This window comes from Haematobia irritans, chromosome 2 (genome assembly GCF_050003625.1).
Source record: "Haematobia irritans isolate KBUSLIRL chromosome 2, ASM5000362v1, whole genome shotgun sequence".
In the NCBI taxonomy this organism is placed as follows: domain Eukaryota; kingdom Metazoa; phylum Arthropoda; class Insecta; order Diptera; family Muscidae; genus Haematobia; species Haematobia irritans.
The window spans coordinates 163757712-163774329 of NC_134398.1; the positions used below are offsets into that span (position 1 = coordinate 163757712).

Sequence of the window (16618 nt, forward strand, 5' to 3'; positions counted from 1 at the left end):
TCCGAAGAAATTCGGGCTATTCCGGCCGAAATGCTCGAAAAAGTTGCCCAAAATTGGACTTTCCGAATGGACCACCTAAGACGCAGCCGCGGTCAACATTTAAATGAAATTATCTTCAAAAAGTAAATGTCATGGACCAATCTAACGTTTCAAATAAAGAACCGATGAGATTTTGCAAATTTTATGCGTTTTTTTTTTTTAAAAGTTATCAAGCTCTTAACAAATCACCCTTTATATGAAGTTGCATACAAAAGCTACACCTTACATTCTTGATGAAGTCTAGAAAACTCAAAAGGATGAGAGATACGACTTTCATATATCAATTAAATGTTCCTTTTAAATTTGGTTATGGTATAATAGAAGAGAAGTTTTAATTTTACTAATACTTTGTCAATGCTTATATACAATTATTCAACTTAAAAGGAGCAAATAATTGATATGTGAAATTCATAGCTTTCATGTATATGCAACCAGCTAAAGCATCAAAAACTCTACAATTAAAACTTCAGCCATCTTTTCATTATGGAAACTCTAAAAAACACCTCTTATCTTATAATTTTTTTTATTTTATTTATTTTTCTTACTAATGCATGCATGTGAAATAATCTCCATCGCCAGCTGTAGCTTTTCTGTCCTGGGCCAGGTCAATGTTTTCAAATTTTTATGGCCTACAAACGACAACAGCTGCTTGTGAAAATAGAATCTTAGTAAACTGCAGTTACCATATTCTATTTTTTTTTTTTTTTTTTTTTGTATAGGAAAATCAAATATAAGACTGCTTTCATGACCCCACTTCCACAAAAGGTGTTCTAATGTTAATGGACCCACTCGAATTTGTCTCATTTTGTTACTTCTTCTGTTGTCTTTCTAACGCTTAAGCAAATATTTCATTTTTTCCCATTTTAAGAGCCTAACGGAGGGCAAAAAATAACTGCCAGCTAGTTTAAGATGCGTAGGTTTAAATTATGCCTTGGACGAAAACCTAGGAAAAATTTCGTTTAGCTATTTTCTAGCATACTACAATAATTTGCTACATAGTGTTGTCGTTTAGCTTTAGATGTAAATCCAACGCGTCTTTCTTTTCTCTTTTTTTGGCTAACCTGGCTCTATAAAAATTTGCATGTCTTCGTCCTCTAAGCTCAGAGTTTATATTTGCACAAACGTCACAAAAAAAAAAAACAAACCCGAACCATGAACACGTTTTAAAATGCCAAGTTGACGTTTGCTTGACTTGAATGGCTGTGAAAAAAATGCGGCCTTAAAACATGCGTAGGTTTTAATAACATGACAAAAAAGACAAATTTCCCGATTCAATAAAAAATATATCCAGCAAACAAGATTTTTAGGTTGAAGAGAAAGACAAAATATCCTGGTGTCTTAAATTTCTTTACCATCACCACCACTCATTCATTCATTCCACAAGAAAGTAACAAAAACTTGAAGGAAAACATGTAATTGGAAAACCATAAAAAGTTCGCACAGCCAGAAAAAAGGTGCTGGGGTTGGTGTTGTTGTGACTTAAAAAACATGATATAAAAAGTCAATAAATCATGTATTGGAAATTAATAATTCAAATGTTGACCGTAATAATCATAAAAAATATTGAAAACAATATAAATAAAGTATAACATATTCTATTTTTATATATTCTAAAAACCAAGAGCTTTTTTTCAAATGTTTATTGCATATTCCTACATATAGAGTACAAGAGAATGGGATTGTTTTCTTTATTGAAGAGTTGCACAACTGTATCAGATTTTGCTTTATTAGTATATGTTGGTTTATTTTATAGCACACATTTAAAGGAGTCAATAAAGAGTAATAAAAATAAATCTTTAAGGCCATTCAAATAAATAAAAATTTGGGTTTTAAGGAAGATTTTTAAAGACAAATATAGAATAAAGAGTTAGTAATTGAGTTTTTTTAAATCGTGCAATAAACCATGAGAACAGATGCGAATTAATGAATGCATGTACTATGCCCCAATGACAATAATATATTAATTCTCATTTCGCTACCATGTGTATATTATTGTAAGAGAGAAAACAATCGATTTTTATTTATTTTTTTGTAATTGAGATTTTTAAAGATCCTTGTCTGAACTAAAATTGATATTGACAATTTAAACAACCTATCAGTTTTACATGACTTTAGTGGTCTTCAAGATGTTAACGGCGATTATGTGTGCAGGTTTGTTTGATTGTATTTCGTTGCAAGCTTTACTGCTCATTATTTAGAGACGCAAAATTGACTTGTAAACAAATGGGCGAGTTGATATGGAAAAAGTGACCATAGCTGGTAATTATAGCAATCGATATCTCTTATATAGTACAAATGGACTATTTGTGTGCATTATATGAAGTCCTCTTCGTAACGTTTTAATTTTGCCAAACATATGTGAACATTTCCATTTCTATAAAATTAGTTTCTTTCAAAACGAAAATTGGTGTTGATAATCTAGACACAGAATGAGATTTGCTTGATCTTAGTGGACTTAGCAATATTCACGGCGTTCATGTGTGCAAATTTGCCTGATTATATTGAGATGCAAACTTTATTCCTCATAATTAAGGATACATGAAATACACTTTTAAACAAATAGCCTAATTGGTATGAACTATTCGATCCAAATAAACCCTTTTAGACTTTATTTGGTGTGGCTATTTGACTATTTATGATGGTGAAAAATAAGAAAGCTAAAAAATTGTTATATAAAAAGAATTAAAAACAAATCAAAATCAGAACCCTTCTAAACCACAAAAAGGTATGTTAATCTCATGCTTGTGTGCGACATTGAACTACATACGAATTTGTAGCCTATAAAGTACATGGTGTTGCAATATCTTAGAATTTTGTATAATTATAATTACTAATTATAATTACTTAAAATATCAAACGCTTCTCGAAAATTGCTAACTTTTCTCTGAAATATATATTTCTCAATAACATTGAAATATTTTCAATATAAAATTGCTATTTTCTGTAAGCACCGATTTTGGTTCCTATCTGTCATACACTTCTTGTAAACTTTTAATTGTTTGGATAGTTTTATATAAATTTAAAATAAAATTTTACAAATATTTTTACAAACACGCAAATTTTGATATTCACATTTTATTCAATAACCTTGCCAAAGAAAGAACGAATCACAAAAAAATACTTAATATTTTCCCATTAAATTCTAATCTCTTCGAAATTCCATATCGCCTCTTAAATCTTAGTGCTTATTAGAAAAGATTTACTTATTTATTTATTTGTTTTTTTTTATTATTATTACAAAATCCAATGCAAAAAGGAAAAGAATTTCAATGTCAACAAATAAAAAAAAAACGTATATACTCGTACTAACAGAAAGTGGTGGATGGATGCTATGACAAAATCTACATAAAAGGTCCCCAGGGTAACATTTACTGTCGCTGACTTATGTTGGCTGGTCGCTCATATATTGTCCTCTGCTCCGTTCATAGAGAATGCTTTATTTTAACATTGAAGGCCACCCCATCTCCCCCGCATGTTTATGCTACCTTTGGCAATACAAAATAAAGTGTAACATTTGTTAAAAAGTTTAACTTTTCTAATGATGCCCGATGACGATGCATCATAACAGACACCCCTTAGCTGGTGGTAAGTACCTCTATAGACATTAACAAGAAAAGGAAGGGGGGCCAACAACCCTTATTTATAGCTTAGCCCTTAAAACTCAATAACGACCCTTATAGCTTGGCGAGTCTTGGCGGCAAACGCATTCTTTTAACCCATAGCCTCCCATATCATTCTCAATCGTTGATACTTCACATTTCGAACCCTTGATTTTATTCTATTCTTTTCCATTTAATATTGCCCTCCAAAACCCTGATGACTATGTTGCATCCTTGATTTTTCTTTATATGCGTGTGAGTGTGTTTGTATTTAAATGTTAATATTTCTTGTATTTGTTTGCTAATTTCTCATGTAATGCTGGGTGGCTAGATTTAAGTTTGGGTGAGTTGCATGGTGCATGGCAAGTTCAACATTTTGCTTAAATGTTATCACGTGTATTAGCTTGCATGGCGTGTTAGTTACAGGTCTTTTATGTCATTTTTCAAAGATTTTTATCTTGAACTCAGTTTGTGATGATGGGGTAGAAGAAGGAATTGCAGGGGATGGTATATAAGATAGAGTTTTATGGACCTCATTCGCTAGCACTGGATATGGTTTAAGTTGATTGTTGGGGAATTAAATCACACGGGTTAAAAGATAAGCGTAAAATTCCTCAATTTGAATTTTAAACGGAATTGGTTATGGGAAAATATCTTTGGGGGAAATACATTTTTATTGGCATATACAGAAATCAGATCCAGTCTCATAGGAAAAAGAAGGTGTCCTGGTGTGAGCAGTCCCATTTATGAAAATACGCCACGACAACTTCCAATTGATGTTACCAAGTCCATGCTAGAAGACCTAACCTTAAAAATCCTAATCTTCATAAAATGGAATATGAGCTATAAGTTAGCTTTCTAAAATTGTTTTGCATGGTATTTTATTTTTTTTTATATGGAATATAATACGATCAATGAATTTTCAATAAATTTTTTAATGACGGTCAGTTGCATAATGAATTAGTTTTTGGTGTAAAGAAAAATTAATTTAGTTTAGACCTACATGTTGACAGCATTTTTCGTTTAATATAATTTATTGTAAGAGCCTTTACTAAGTTTTTATGTAGAACAAAGAGTTTGGAAGACTGCAGTTCCGCTTAACATCATGTGTTGAGAAGAATGGAGTTCCAAATCCTCAGCAGTTCCTTATGCACAACCCATGATCTAGAACGCAACATTGATATAAAAAAAAATTCTGAATATATTTTTCTTTACAAAAGTTAATTATTGGAGTAAATCTTTTTTTATTTAACTTATATAAACAAATATAAATTTAATATAAATTTTTAAATTCTATTAACTATTCACACAGAAATGTTTTTCAATACCATGAAAATATATTTTTTTTTACAAAAACGATGGTAGTTATTGGGAGAAAAACTTTTTTATCTAATTTATGTATGTGTTTGTGTCATGAAAAAATATTTTTTTTTTTAGTCCGAAGGATTGGGAATCCTCAGCAGTTCGTTGTGCACAACAAATGGTCTAAAATACAACATTGATATAAAAAAAAAATCTGAATATATTTTTCTTTACAAAAATTGTGATAATTATTGGAAGTACAACTTTTTTATTTAACTTATATAAATTTGCTATAAATTTTACAGAGAAACGTTCTACATAGGAAATTTTTTAAAAATTTATGATAGCTATTGGGAGAAAAACTTTTTTATGTAATTTTTATAAAAAATATATATTTTCATTTACTATTTCCATAAATATATTTTCTTCAAATTCACTACAAACTCTTTACCATATATTTCACTGATTTATTTAAAATTTCGTTTTTGTTATTTTCTTAAATTCCTTGCTCTTTCTTTTAAGTTCATTTTCCCTTGGTCATTGATTTCTTAGATTGTTAAGAGTTTCTTTTTTTTCAAAAACTAAGTCATCATCATCTTAGAATATTGCTTTTGGCCCACAATTATTTCTGTCCATCAAGAAGAATAGTTACCCTCAACTCTAGGCTGTATGAGAGAGGGAGTGCACTGCATATGAAAAGTTTTAGGTCACAAGACAGCCTTTAGTCTTTTGTTTCATATCATTTTCGATGGAAATTTGACTCCTATTTTTCTCTGCTTCCGTTACCTATAGAAAATGTGTAGCATACACATACGAACGGTAGTTAGTTATGCTCCAGTTAAATGTTGGCTACCAACAAAAGGAAGAAATCTAGCACCATAACCAAAACTCCATTGTATGGAAATGGAGAAGGAAAAAAAAAAACGAAACAAGAAAACAAAATCTAGAATAGTAGAATTCTTATTCCTACAAGTGTTTAAAATTCATTGTACTGGAGGTTTTGAAGTTTTTTGTTTTTTGCCGTTTCTCCTACAACAACAGATGCCGTACAATGCTACTTGGAGCATTATATTATCTATAGCAAGTAGTAGTTGCAAAAATAGAAATACAAAGAATTAGAGCTCTTGGGCCTTCAAGCTTAGTTTCTATTGTAAATCTCCTCACTGCTGGTCCCCGCCCCCTACCTATAGCATAAACGGTAATAACACTTTTTCTTTTTGCCAAAGCAAAAGAAAAAATCTTCCACTTGTGAAAACTATGAGCCTTTTCACCAGTTAAAGATTAGGCCCGCTGCTAGTTTGGCTATGCCTTTTTTATTTTATACAAAAAAGAATAATTTTAACTACATGCCTAGGAGTAAGAAATTTTTCTTCAAACCCTATTTTTACATTTTTTTCGGGGTAAAATTGGTATGCACATATGCATGCCTTATACATTGTTGTAGAAAAAAAGTTACCGGCAAAATAGGGTCAATAGATAATACCCGAGATATGAGATATTTACTAGTTCGTTGTTTGTATATGGGTGTATGACTCTGTAATAGTGCTTGGGTTTTTGTCTATATATTTTTCTTTTTTGGGAAAGGAGATAAATGTGGAGAGGAGGTAGGGGAGAGAAATTATGGTGCCAAGTAGGTTGGCGTCGCCAAATACTAAAAAAAAGTAGATTAAAAGGGAAATTATTTAAATAAGGGGATAGGTAATTACGCAAATGCAGCTGATTTGTAAAAGATAAATTTGAAAATTGGATAAAGAATATTATAAAAGAAATGATAATGATATAGGTATCCGGAGAAAAACGAAAAATATATTAGCATATAAAAACTAAGATTATTTTTAAGAAACACAAAACATAAACGTAAAACAAAATAAAGTGGACCTACCAGGAAAGAAAATGTTTGGAGTTTTTGACTAGTATATATTACAAATTTCGATATAATAAAAAAAAATATTATTCGACAAATTCAATAAATTTAGTTCGATATAATTAATTTTTTCTGGCATACACATTACCTCTCCATTATGAAATATTTAAATTTTTAAATAGTGCCAATGCTAGGTTTAATAAAAAGTTCGTATTTTGAAAGAAAAATATGGAATTTAGAAAAGATAAATGAATTAGTTTTGATCAAATTTACAAATTTTATCAAATCCTTAGGTATTTTGTGAGAAATTCGAGTTTATCAAAATTTTATGTTTCATTCCTGTATATTCTTTTTAGTTCATTTAAGTAAAGCAATTAAAAATATACGAAAATGTAACAATTTCCATGAACAAAGATAAAGTTAATTGGCTTTAGTGCTCCGCGATTTGAGTGTGGAAAATTTAAATAAAATTGTAACACAATAATTTGTATAAGAAATTTTCATTAAGTAATAAACAATGAGTAACATTCAGTTAATATTTATATTTTCGTTTAAAAATATAATAAAAATATTAAATTCAAAAATTAATAATACTAAATAAAATCCACGTTTAAACTAAAACTGTTAAAAATTAACATATAATTTTATCCCACATGTTGGTTTAATTTTATTAAATGTAGTTAAGATTAAAAAAATAAATATTTTATCTGGTTTTAATTAACTATATTAAATCTAGTTAATATTTCAATATTATGAAAAAGGTTTTTTATATCTTTTTTTAGATTTTTAGATATATATTTATTTTATTATTGTATTTTATTCGCACAAATCCCTTGCCTAAACTAATAAGTAAATTTAAATTGACATAAAATTTCTTATAAAATTTTATATAAAATATTATTTATTAAATTTTTTATAGACTTTCACATAATTATTTGTTTTCATCTTTCTATATATTTTACAAAATCTCTCCATTCCTTTAAAAGGCAAAAAAAAATAAAATTTAACCTTGATCTATCAAACAAAAACTCCATTTTAAATAGTTTTGTTTTTATTTTCTCGATTTTTACCAGTTTCTAACTAATTGTCCATTTTTGTGTGCGTATTTCCAAAGAAAACAAAAAAAACTAAAATTTCCCCTCATAAATCACTAGCATCACTAGAAACAGTGGTGCCAGCTCATCAACGTTAGTCCATATACAACCAACAGCAATAGAATTTTTACAATTCATGTAATCTGAGCTCTATGAAATCCATAGGAAGCCTATTTACCAAAAACCAACAACACTGACAGGCGGCTGATAGATTTTCCCAAAAGTATAATAGAGCCTCTAAATTCCATGTATGTACTTGTTAAGAGGAGCCTGGCAAAAAAGCAACATATCTCATATACAAAATACACTCTATAGACTTTAGGATAAAATGCCAAGTGCTTAAACTGCGGGATATGCATATAGGCAGATGTTCGTAGAGAAAACCAAAAAAACTACCTGCTCTTAAGTGAGCATATATATCATAGGCTTTTGTTATAGATTTTTTCTTTTCGGTGTAGCCTAGAACAAATTTTAACATATGGTCAGTATGTTTTGAATATGAGAATCTATCATGGAAAGGTTAAAGTAAATGGTAATATATTTTTCCTATGAAAGAAAGTATTAAATTGCAAAATAAATAATGTACAAGATTGAAAGGAGTTTTTAAGACAAATTGCAGGAGAAATTTTATTATGAGTTATTGAATGAGGATATAGAAAATATTAGAGATTTGTAAGAGCAAATGAAAATTAAATATAAATGACATGAAAAACAATTTTCAAAATTGACTATAGAAGAACATTTTATTACAAATCCTGCTGAAAAATTGCAATAGAATTTGCAAATAATTTTTAAGCAGTTCCAAACAAGGACAATAAAAATACCTAGCATTGCATGAGATGAAAGATAGTTTTTAAATACAATCCTGTTTTATTGTAAATATCATAATTTTTTCAATTAAATATTAGAATTAAAGAATTAAATATTGGCATGAATAGGTCTTTGAAAATGTTATTTCTGTTTATAGTAAATTATTATATTGGGGGGAAATATATTTTATAAAATGTTGACAAAATTTATTACAGTTTATTTTATTTAAATGCGTGTGTTTATTACCATTTTTGGCCAAAGTTTTGTTTCGATAAAAAAATTGTAAACCTATTTTATTTCTATGAAAAATTTGGTAAACATTTCATTTTTATAATTTTTTGTAAAATTTTTATTTCTTGTCAGTTTTTATTCCATTGAAAATTGGTTTGGCTGAAAAAATATTTTTCGCAAGACTGCAAAAGAAGTCATATTTAGCTAATCTTCTCCATATCACTGCATGGCTTTATTTATTTTTTATTATTTTATTTGGCGAAGTTCGTTTGTAGGTCTGCTAATATTTACCTACTTTTTTATGGGAAAATTTAAAAATCTTGTTTTGTTTCAAAAATTATTTTTTTTTTTTATTTCTAAACGAAATTGTGAGCTTAGTTTTTTTATGTTCTTTGAGGACAAATTAAATCCTATAAGAGAAAAACTTGGCTATATTTTTGGATAAGTAATTATTTTTTGCTGTTGAATAAAGCCGATTATAGACATATCAAAAGTAGAGCTCCAAGAAATCACTAGAGCAATTAATTAGAAATCGCCTGTCCAACGATACTTAGTCGAAAAATAGTTAGCCTAAAAAATTATTGTATAAAAATAGCTGTCGAAAATTCAAATACAATATTTGAAAAGTTAAAATCAAGATTTTGAACATTTGCATCCTCGACTTTTCACAAAGAAAAAAAAATGGAGTAAACGAGAGCCCCCTGGAATGAAACACTCTTAAAGATTCTTACTAAAAGAATAAATGGAATATTTAATTTATTTCAGAATCATATCTAAATAAGAAAGCTGTATTCGCAGTTAAAAAAAGTGCCATGACCAAACTCTACAACTCTGGAATCCTTAGCCTAGCTAAGGATCGAAAATAGACCGGACATTTTATTTATTTCAATATCTTAAATACATATGAAAAATATTTTCACAATCAAATCCAGTTTGATTAGCTGGAATCCTTAGCCTAGCTAAGAATCCAAAAATATTCTTCTAATCTTTCCTATTTCCTATTTGCTATTTTTCACAATTTTTCAAATGGGTTGATAAACTTATAGATAAATACAGAAAAAAAATTACTTTTCCAAATATAAAGTAAAACTAATGCAGAATTTGATTAGGTATAGATTAGTGATCAAAGTATTTACGACAACACAAATGTATATTATCCTGTTCTAAACAAGAGTTATATTAAGTATTATAGAAAAGATTTTGAAATTTACTAGATTTTTTCCCAATATATTTTTTTATAATGTAGCGATTGATGGAGGGACGACAACAACGATTTGGCGGTTTTAGCCTACCCCAATAACATTTTTAGTCCCTTATAATATTGGTAATCGATTATGAATATCCTTCTCAATTTCTTATAAAACAAAAATCATAAAAATACACCTTCCAATCGATTTAAATAAATTAGCCTTTCCCCTCCAGAAACCACACTAAAAAATCCTACGCATAATATTTTTGTAATCTCTGAGAGTAAATTTCCATTAATGTGGAAAACCTCAAAAAAAGAAAACATAAATTAGCCTTTTCTCCTCATATCACAACTCATATCTCTTTTCCGAAAAAAAATGATAAATTAGGTAAGTTTAAGAACACATAAAACATGTGTATGTGTACATACATACATATTCTCAACCCACCAAAGAGAAAGAGATGAGTATGGGGAGTTAGCTGGGTAAGTAGGAAGACTGAGCAGATATGAATATGCATGTGGGTGCGTTTATGCATCTCTTTTTTCTTGAGAAATTTATGGGAGTTTAGGTACCTCAATATCATTTGTGTAAATATGTTATTGAATAGATGTGGGTGCGTATGTGTATGCGTGTTTAGTGTGGGGGTATGCCAATGATGGCATATTAGTATTAGACTAGCCAAGAATTCATACTAAAATCTTATGTTTATGTTGCAACTTACCCTTAAGAGCTGTAACTATACGTAATCCATTTAATCCACTATCGGCTAATAAAAATACCAACAATACAATAGCCAACTGCTTTAGAGAGGACATAAGGCTAAAATATTTTGAAGACATTTTATTAGCCGGTGTTTGTATTTGTGCTGCTGCTGTTGTTGTTGTTGCTATTGTCGATGTGCTATTTGTCACCACAGATCTCAAAGAGGAGTTTCTTGAAGCAAATATAGTAGCGGCAGACGTTAATCTTTTGATAGTCGTTTCACTTTTACTTCGTCTATTTGATGATGTTGGGTTTATTCCATATGTTCTTGTTTTTCGATTTGTTATTGTCATCATGATGATGCCTTCAGTTTGGGTATTGTTGTTGTTATTTTTCTTGGCGACATGAAGATTTGGTCTAAATTTATATTCACCAACCAAATGTTCCTTTAACTTGGGCATTTTATTTTTTTGTGTATGATACCTTCGAGTACGTAAAGAGGGATATGTCGTACGAACGAAGAAGCTAATAATACATAAACTATTTTGTTTCCTTTAAATGTTGTATATTTAGTAGTTCTTTTTTTTAATCCCAAATGTTGTTGGTATTTTGTGATGGCTATCTAGACGATCGAGACGTTTTTAGTAATTTTCAATACACCAACAACTAAACACAAACTCTCACACATTGGGATTTTTTTTTGGTTTTGGTTTTTGTTTCGAGAAAAACACTTCAATCACTAGTGATATTTAAATGTCGTTTTTTATAGACGTTTATAGAAATTTAATGACATCTTGATGGATATATGCGTGTATGCTTGGCAGCATTTTAAATGTTGCCTGACGGAGTTTTGGGGGCAATTTCGGGATTTGTTTACTCCCGATGAATATGTTTGGCTAGGCGCTATAATTCTTTTAACACTTTTGTTTGAAATTTAAAGCATTTTTGATTTGAAAATATTTTTGAGATGTCACATTTAATTATAATTTGTATTCCATTGGAGGTTTTCAATTAAATTAGTCTTAAACTTTTTTTGACTTAATTTGATTTACACACTATATTTAATTTCATAAACTTTGTTCAAAATTTTTATTTTTAAAACATTACTGTATTTTGTTTTAATCCAAAAAAAATGGTTTTGAGCACTAATTTCAATCCGATTTCTTTAAGATATTTATCACTTGTATAAATATTCCTTGTATCCATATATTTGAATGTAAGTGCGATCCAATTGTTTCCGACGAAAGGATTTTAATCCAAATTCCTTAAATTCAATTCTTCACTCCATAACACTTTTTTCATGGTTTTATATTAACTCTTTTCGTAATTAATCCCCGTTTAGAAGAATGCAATTCTTTGTTTGTTCATCGACACTAGTAGCTTTTGTGTGTGTTATGTTATTCCAAAATCTTTGTTAGATATGTAATGTGGTATTGTTGTTGAGGGATATTAAGCGAACGCATCGCTTTGCGCTCCCGTTTTGTGTAAAAATCAACCAAACCGCCCGGCAATCGTATTACAACTAAAATCATCCACGATTGCACAGTTCGGTAAACAAGGCATATGGCAACATACACACAGACACACTCTTGTGCTCATTCACTCACAGGCCAAACGAGAACAAAACAATAATCCACCAACATGTCCCACGATGTTGCTTCTCGCCACTCAGCCGAAGATATGCTTGTGTGTACCAATTGTTGTTGTTCTTTTTGTTGTGTTGAAGAGCTCAAGCTCCTCGTTTGTTTAACTACCTATCTGACAATCAGGCTGGCTTGTGCATAGCATAAAATGTACGAAACAAACGACCACGAACTCTTGTTATTCGTTTCATTTCCTAAATGTTTGTGCCTTTGTACGCTGGTGCGTATATTTGTGGATTGTATTGCCATGTATTTTTGTTTTGTTGTCTTTCGACCTGCTGTTGCATGCACGTTCGATATTCTCTTATTTGGTCATGTGGTGGATTGTATTGGTGCTATCATTATGAGTATGTTTACATTTTTGTTGGCAGTATTAATGGGAACTCATTTGATTGCTTGTGCTCTATGGATTAATTCTCTTGTAGAATTTATTTTGGAAAACAAAATTTTACTCTCATTCTCAAAGAGGAATGAAATGGAATATATATTTGTGTGTTTTGTCAACATATTGCTGAAAATTTTTAAATGTTCTTTAAAACGATTAACTTAGATGAAAACTTAAAGGAGCGTATTGAACAAAAATGTATATGTATTAAGGCCGGTATGCACCTCTAGCGAAAAATTTCATTCCCATAAGAAATGCATTGCTATTTATGCTAACGAAATTTTCGGTAGCGTTAAATTTCGTAAGCTGGTACGCACCTCTAATGAAAATAACAGGGTTGCCAAAAGCATATTTTGGTAGCAAACATTTAATTTATTACAATCATTGTGTGCGTAAAAGTTTTAAAAGGTCTGTAAATAATAAACAATTTATTTGAGGAATATTTGGAACATATATTAACAATTTTTAAAAGCGAATAGCTGGTTTAAAATTTGTGTACAAAGCCCTGTTTTTTTGTTGTAGACTTAAATAAATTTTTGATACCGAAAATTTCGCTAGAGGTGCATACCGGCCTTTAAGTGTAAAACATCGAATCCCGTTTAGCCCCTAATCAGCAAATGATAATTTCGATATTTATGAGAATATGTTTTCCTAAAAAGTGATCCTAGACCACACATTCACAAATGGGTCTTATGAAATTTTTAATATTACGTTATTTTTGAACTGTCGTGAATTGGATTTTGCCTCCCCATTTTTAATATAGCTCTCATGTAGATCTATCCCCCTCATTGAACATCTTTGAAGCCTTGGTAGTGGCATTAGATTACGTTAGGATTTTCATTTCAAAGTGATACCTCCAAACCCCTATAACATAGCTTTACAGATGTGAGGAGTTCTAGCTGACATCTTCATAGGGTAAACAACCCCTTTGTTTACACTACACTCCGCCTCAGTATAATGCACTGTGGTTTTGTCAAATCTGAAATAGTTTGAGAACCGCTACGTGCCCATGATTTTACCTCACCACAGCTATAACCTTTCTGCCGTGAAGTCGAGTGGCGAGTCGATTGCTGTTGTGCTGGCAATTTTCCCAGACTGGCTACTTTCATTAATTTTCTGAGTCGTGCAAAAGACTATTTTTGCAAATTATCTAAGGTCGCAAAAGTCCTTCTTGGGGAATGACCGATGTTCTACAAATGTCCTCCCTTATATTAGGTTAGATTAGGTGGCAGCCCGATGTATCAGGCTCACTTAGACTATTCAGTCCATTGTGATACCATTGATGAACTTCTCTTTTATCACTGAGTGCTGCCCGATTCCATGTTAAGCTCAATGACAAGGAACCTAATTTTTATAACCGAGTCCGAACGGCGCTCCACATTGCAGTGAAACCACTGTGAAACCCTCTGAAATGTCACCAGCATTACTGAGGTGGGATAATCCACCGCTGAAAAACTTTTTGGTGTTCGGTCGAAGCAAGAATCGAACCCACGACCCTGTGTAAACAAGGCGGGCATGCTAACCATTGCACCACGGTGGCTCCCTCCCTTATATTAGCAATTTACATTCCTCGACCTATTTCCAATCATTCGGAGGCATCGTTATAGGGTGTCTTTGAAGGATGAACGAAATAAAAGTCTATCCATGCCTGGTAGTGCCACATCATCTTCCTATGTCACAATTTCCATTCAAATAACAACACTGTTTATAGCATAATTCCACAGTAAAAGTGAATATGGGCACTTCCTGCTTGTCCTAGAGAATATCTGTAGGTCCTATATCTCATTGTCAATTAATATATACAGGAAAATGTCTCAGAAGTGGATACCAACGGCCGCCTACACACAAAAAATAGTTTTTGGATTCAATCAATAAATATTTTTCAATTAAAACTTAATTGGATGATCCAATTAAGTTTTAATTGAAATGTCTGCAATCACAGAAATGATAATATCAATCGCCGAAGCTAATACAAAATAAAAAAATGATCCAGTTAAAAAATTAATTGATATTATTAATTCTTGTGATAGGTTTTTGGTTTAATTAAGAAATTTGTAGAATCAATTACACTTTTAATTGAATATTTTTGAAAAAAAAATTAACTGGAAATAGTTTGGTAAAAGCTGAGATGTCATCTATCAGGCTACAATCGCCATCCCAATATTTATATTTATTCTAAAAAGTACAGGCTAACAGAAAAGTCCAGTGTAGAAGGATTTTTTTAGTATTTAAAAAAAGTCGATATCAAAATCTTATAATACTGATGCTGAATGCATTCTAGATAATTTGTATCCACCACCCATTATCAGATAACGGCACATAATGAAATGTTGCTAGCAATGTTTTTTATATGAATTGTTAGAAACATGTTTACAAACATTGTTGAAAATGTTGCCCGAGCTCTAGTGACAAAATTGTATCCGGCATCAAATTGAAGTACATATACGGATTGCATTTTGTTGCTATTACCTCCTCCTTTTATGGATATGGAAAACCTCATTACACCCATTGGGTTGATCTGGTGCCACAAAGCTGAAGTCAGGTTTTGTTGACATCATAAACCCAAACATGTCTATCGTTCAGTTTGTATTCAAACAGGTTGTTAGCACATGCGAAGCGCCAACGTAGATTTTCGTTGTATTGTTTGTTGGTTTTCGCTGCAACGCCATGTCTGATGACCGCCGACTGATTATACCAAACCAAACAAAAAAAAAAATAGTAAAGATGAATGAGTCAATCTATCTGTAATAGAGCTGTTTTGCGATTGGATTTCGTGAAATTAAAATGACATTTTCAGACACAGAGATCGAACAATTCAATTTCATGGAAAGTTTTCTAAGGCCAAATACAAAATTTTCTCAACTAAGGATATGGATCCAGGTGATTATTATGTAGACACGGATTTTGTAACTAAATAAATTTTTGTTTTTTTTTATACGCTATATTTTGTTTGAACCAATCTGGCAAATATATGCTTGAAGCCGAATGTGTTTGGGAGTACAGTGAAACCTCTCAAACTTGGACACTCCGAAAACTGGACACCTCCCAAATGTGGACAGTTGTCTGGGGACGTTTGCTATATTAACACATTAAAATTAACCTCTCATAAGTGGACACCTCCCAATTGTGGATAAAATTTAGGTCACCGTCAGTTTCCACCTTTCAGAGGTTTCACTGTATATGTTACAGAAGCGATATTTTTTGAGGGTGTATGCTCGTCCTCAGGGAAATTACTTTAAACAAATAAGAGAAAAGATTTAACACATTAATTAAAAAAAAATATATCTCAAGCCTTGAAAAATACGAATAATTACATTTATATGTTTGTATAATAGTGCGATACATATGTGTACTATGGTCCGTATCAGTCAAAAAAATTTTTTTTTTTCAACTTAGGTTTAACTCATTAAAGTAAGTAAAAAGAATTAAAATAAGTAAAATTTTCTCACACGTTGAAAAAAAAAATTACTAAAATCATGTAACTTTCAGTTGTTTAGTTGTCCGAGAATATTAGCAATAGAGTTCGCGATGCCCCCATAGAAATTAATGATGGCTCTAGGATCTCCGACAAATATTTCATTAGCGGCACCTGATCTATTTAGTAATATCTCAGCAAAAAAAAAGCGTCGCCAAAAAAGTAATGAAAATGTAATTTTTGGATCCGGAAGTGGTGAAAAATTGACGCAGAAGCGATGAATTTAACATGGGCCAGTCATAGGACGGAAGTCCTGAATTTCAACAGCCGTTGCACTGAATTTG

The 16618-nt window shown here is 30.8% G+C and overlaps 1 protein-coding gene across 1 annotated transcript in view; it reads right to left on the reverse strand.

Moving 5' to 3' along the window:
- The window catches only part of robo2 (roundabout 2), a 130432-nt gene extending 118102 nt beyond the window's left edge, over positions 1 to 12330 (reverse strand). The window contains exon 1 of the mRNA XM_075296779.1: positions 10851 to 12330. Within this exon, the coding sequence (XP_075152894.1) occupies positions 10851 to 11292 (442 nt within the window). The 5' untranslated portion in view covers positions 11293 to 12330. The remainder of the gene's footprint in view (positions 1 to 10850) is intronic.
- Between the last annotated feature and the right edge of the window lie 4288 nt (positions 12331 to 16618).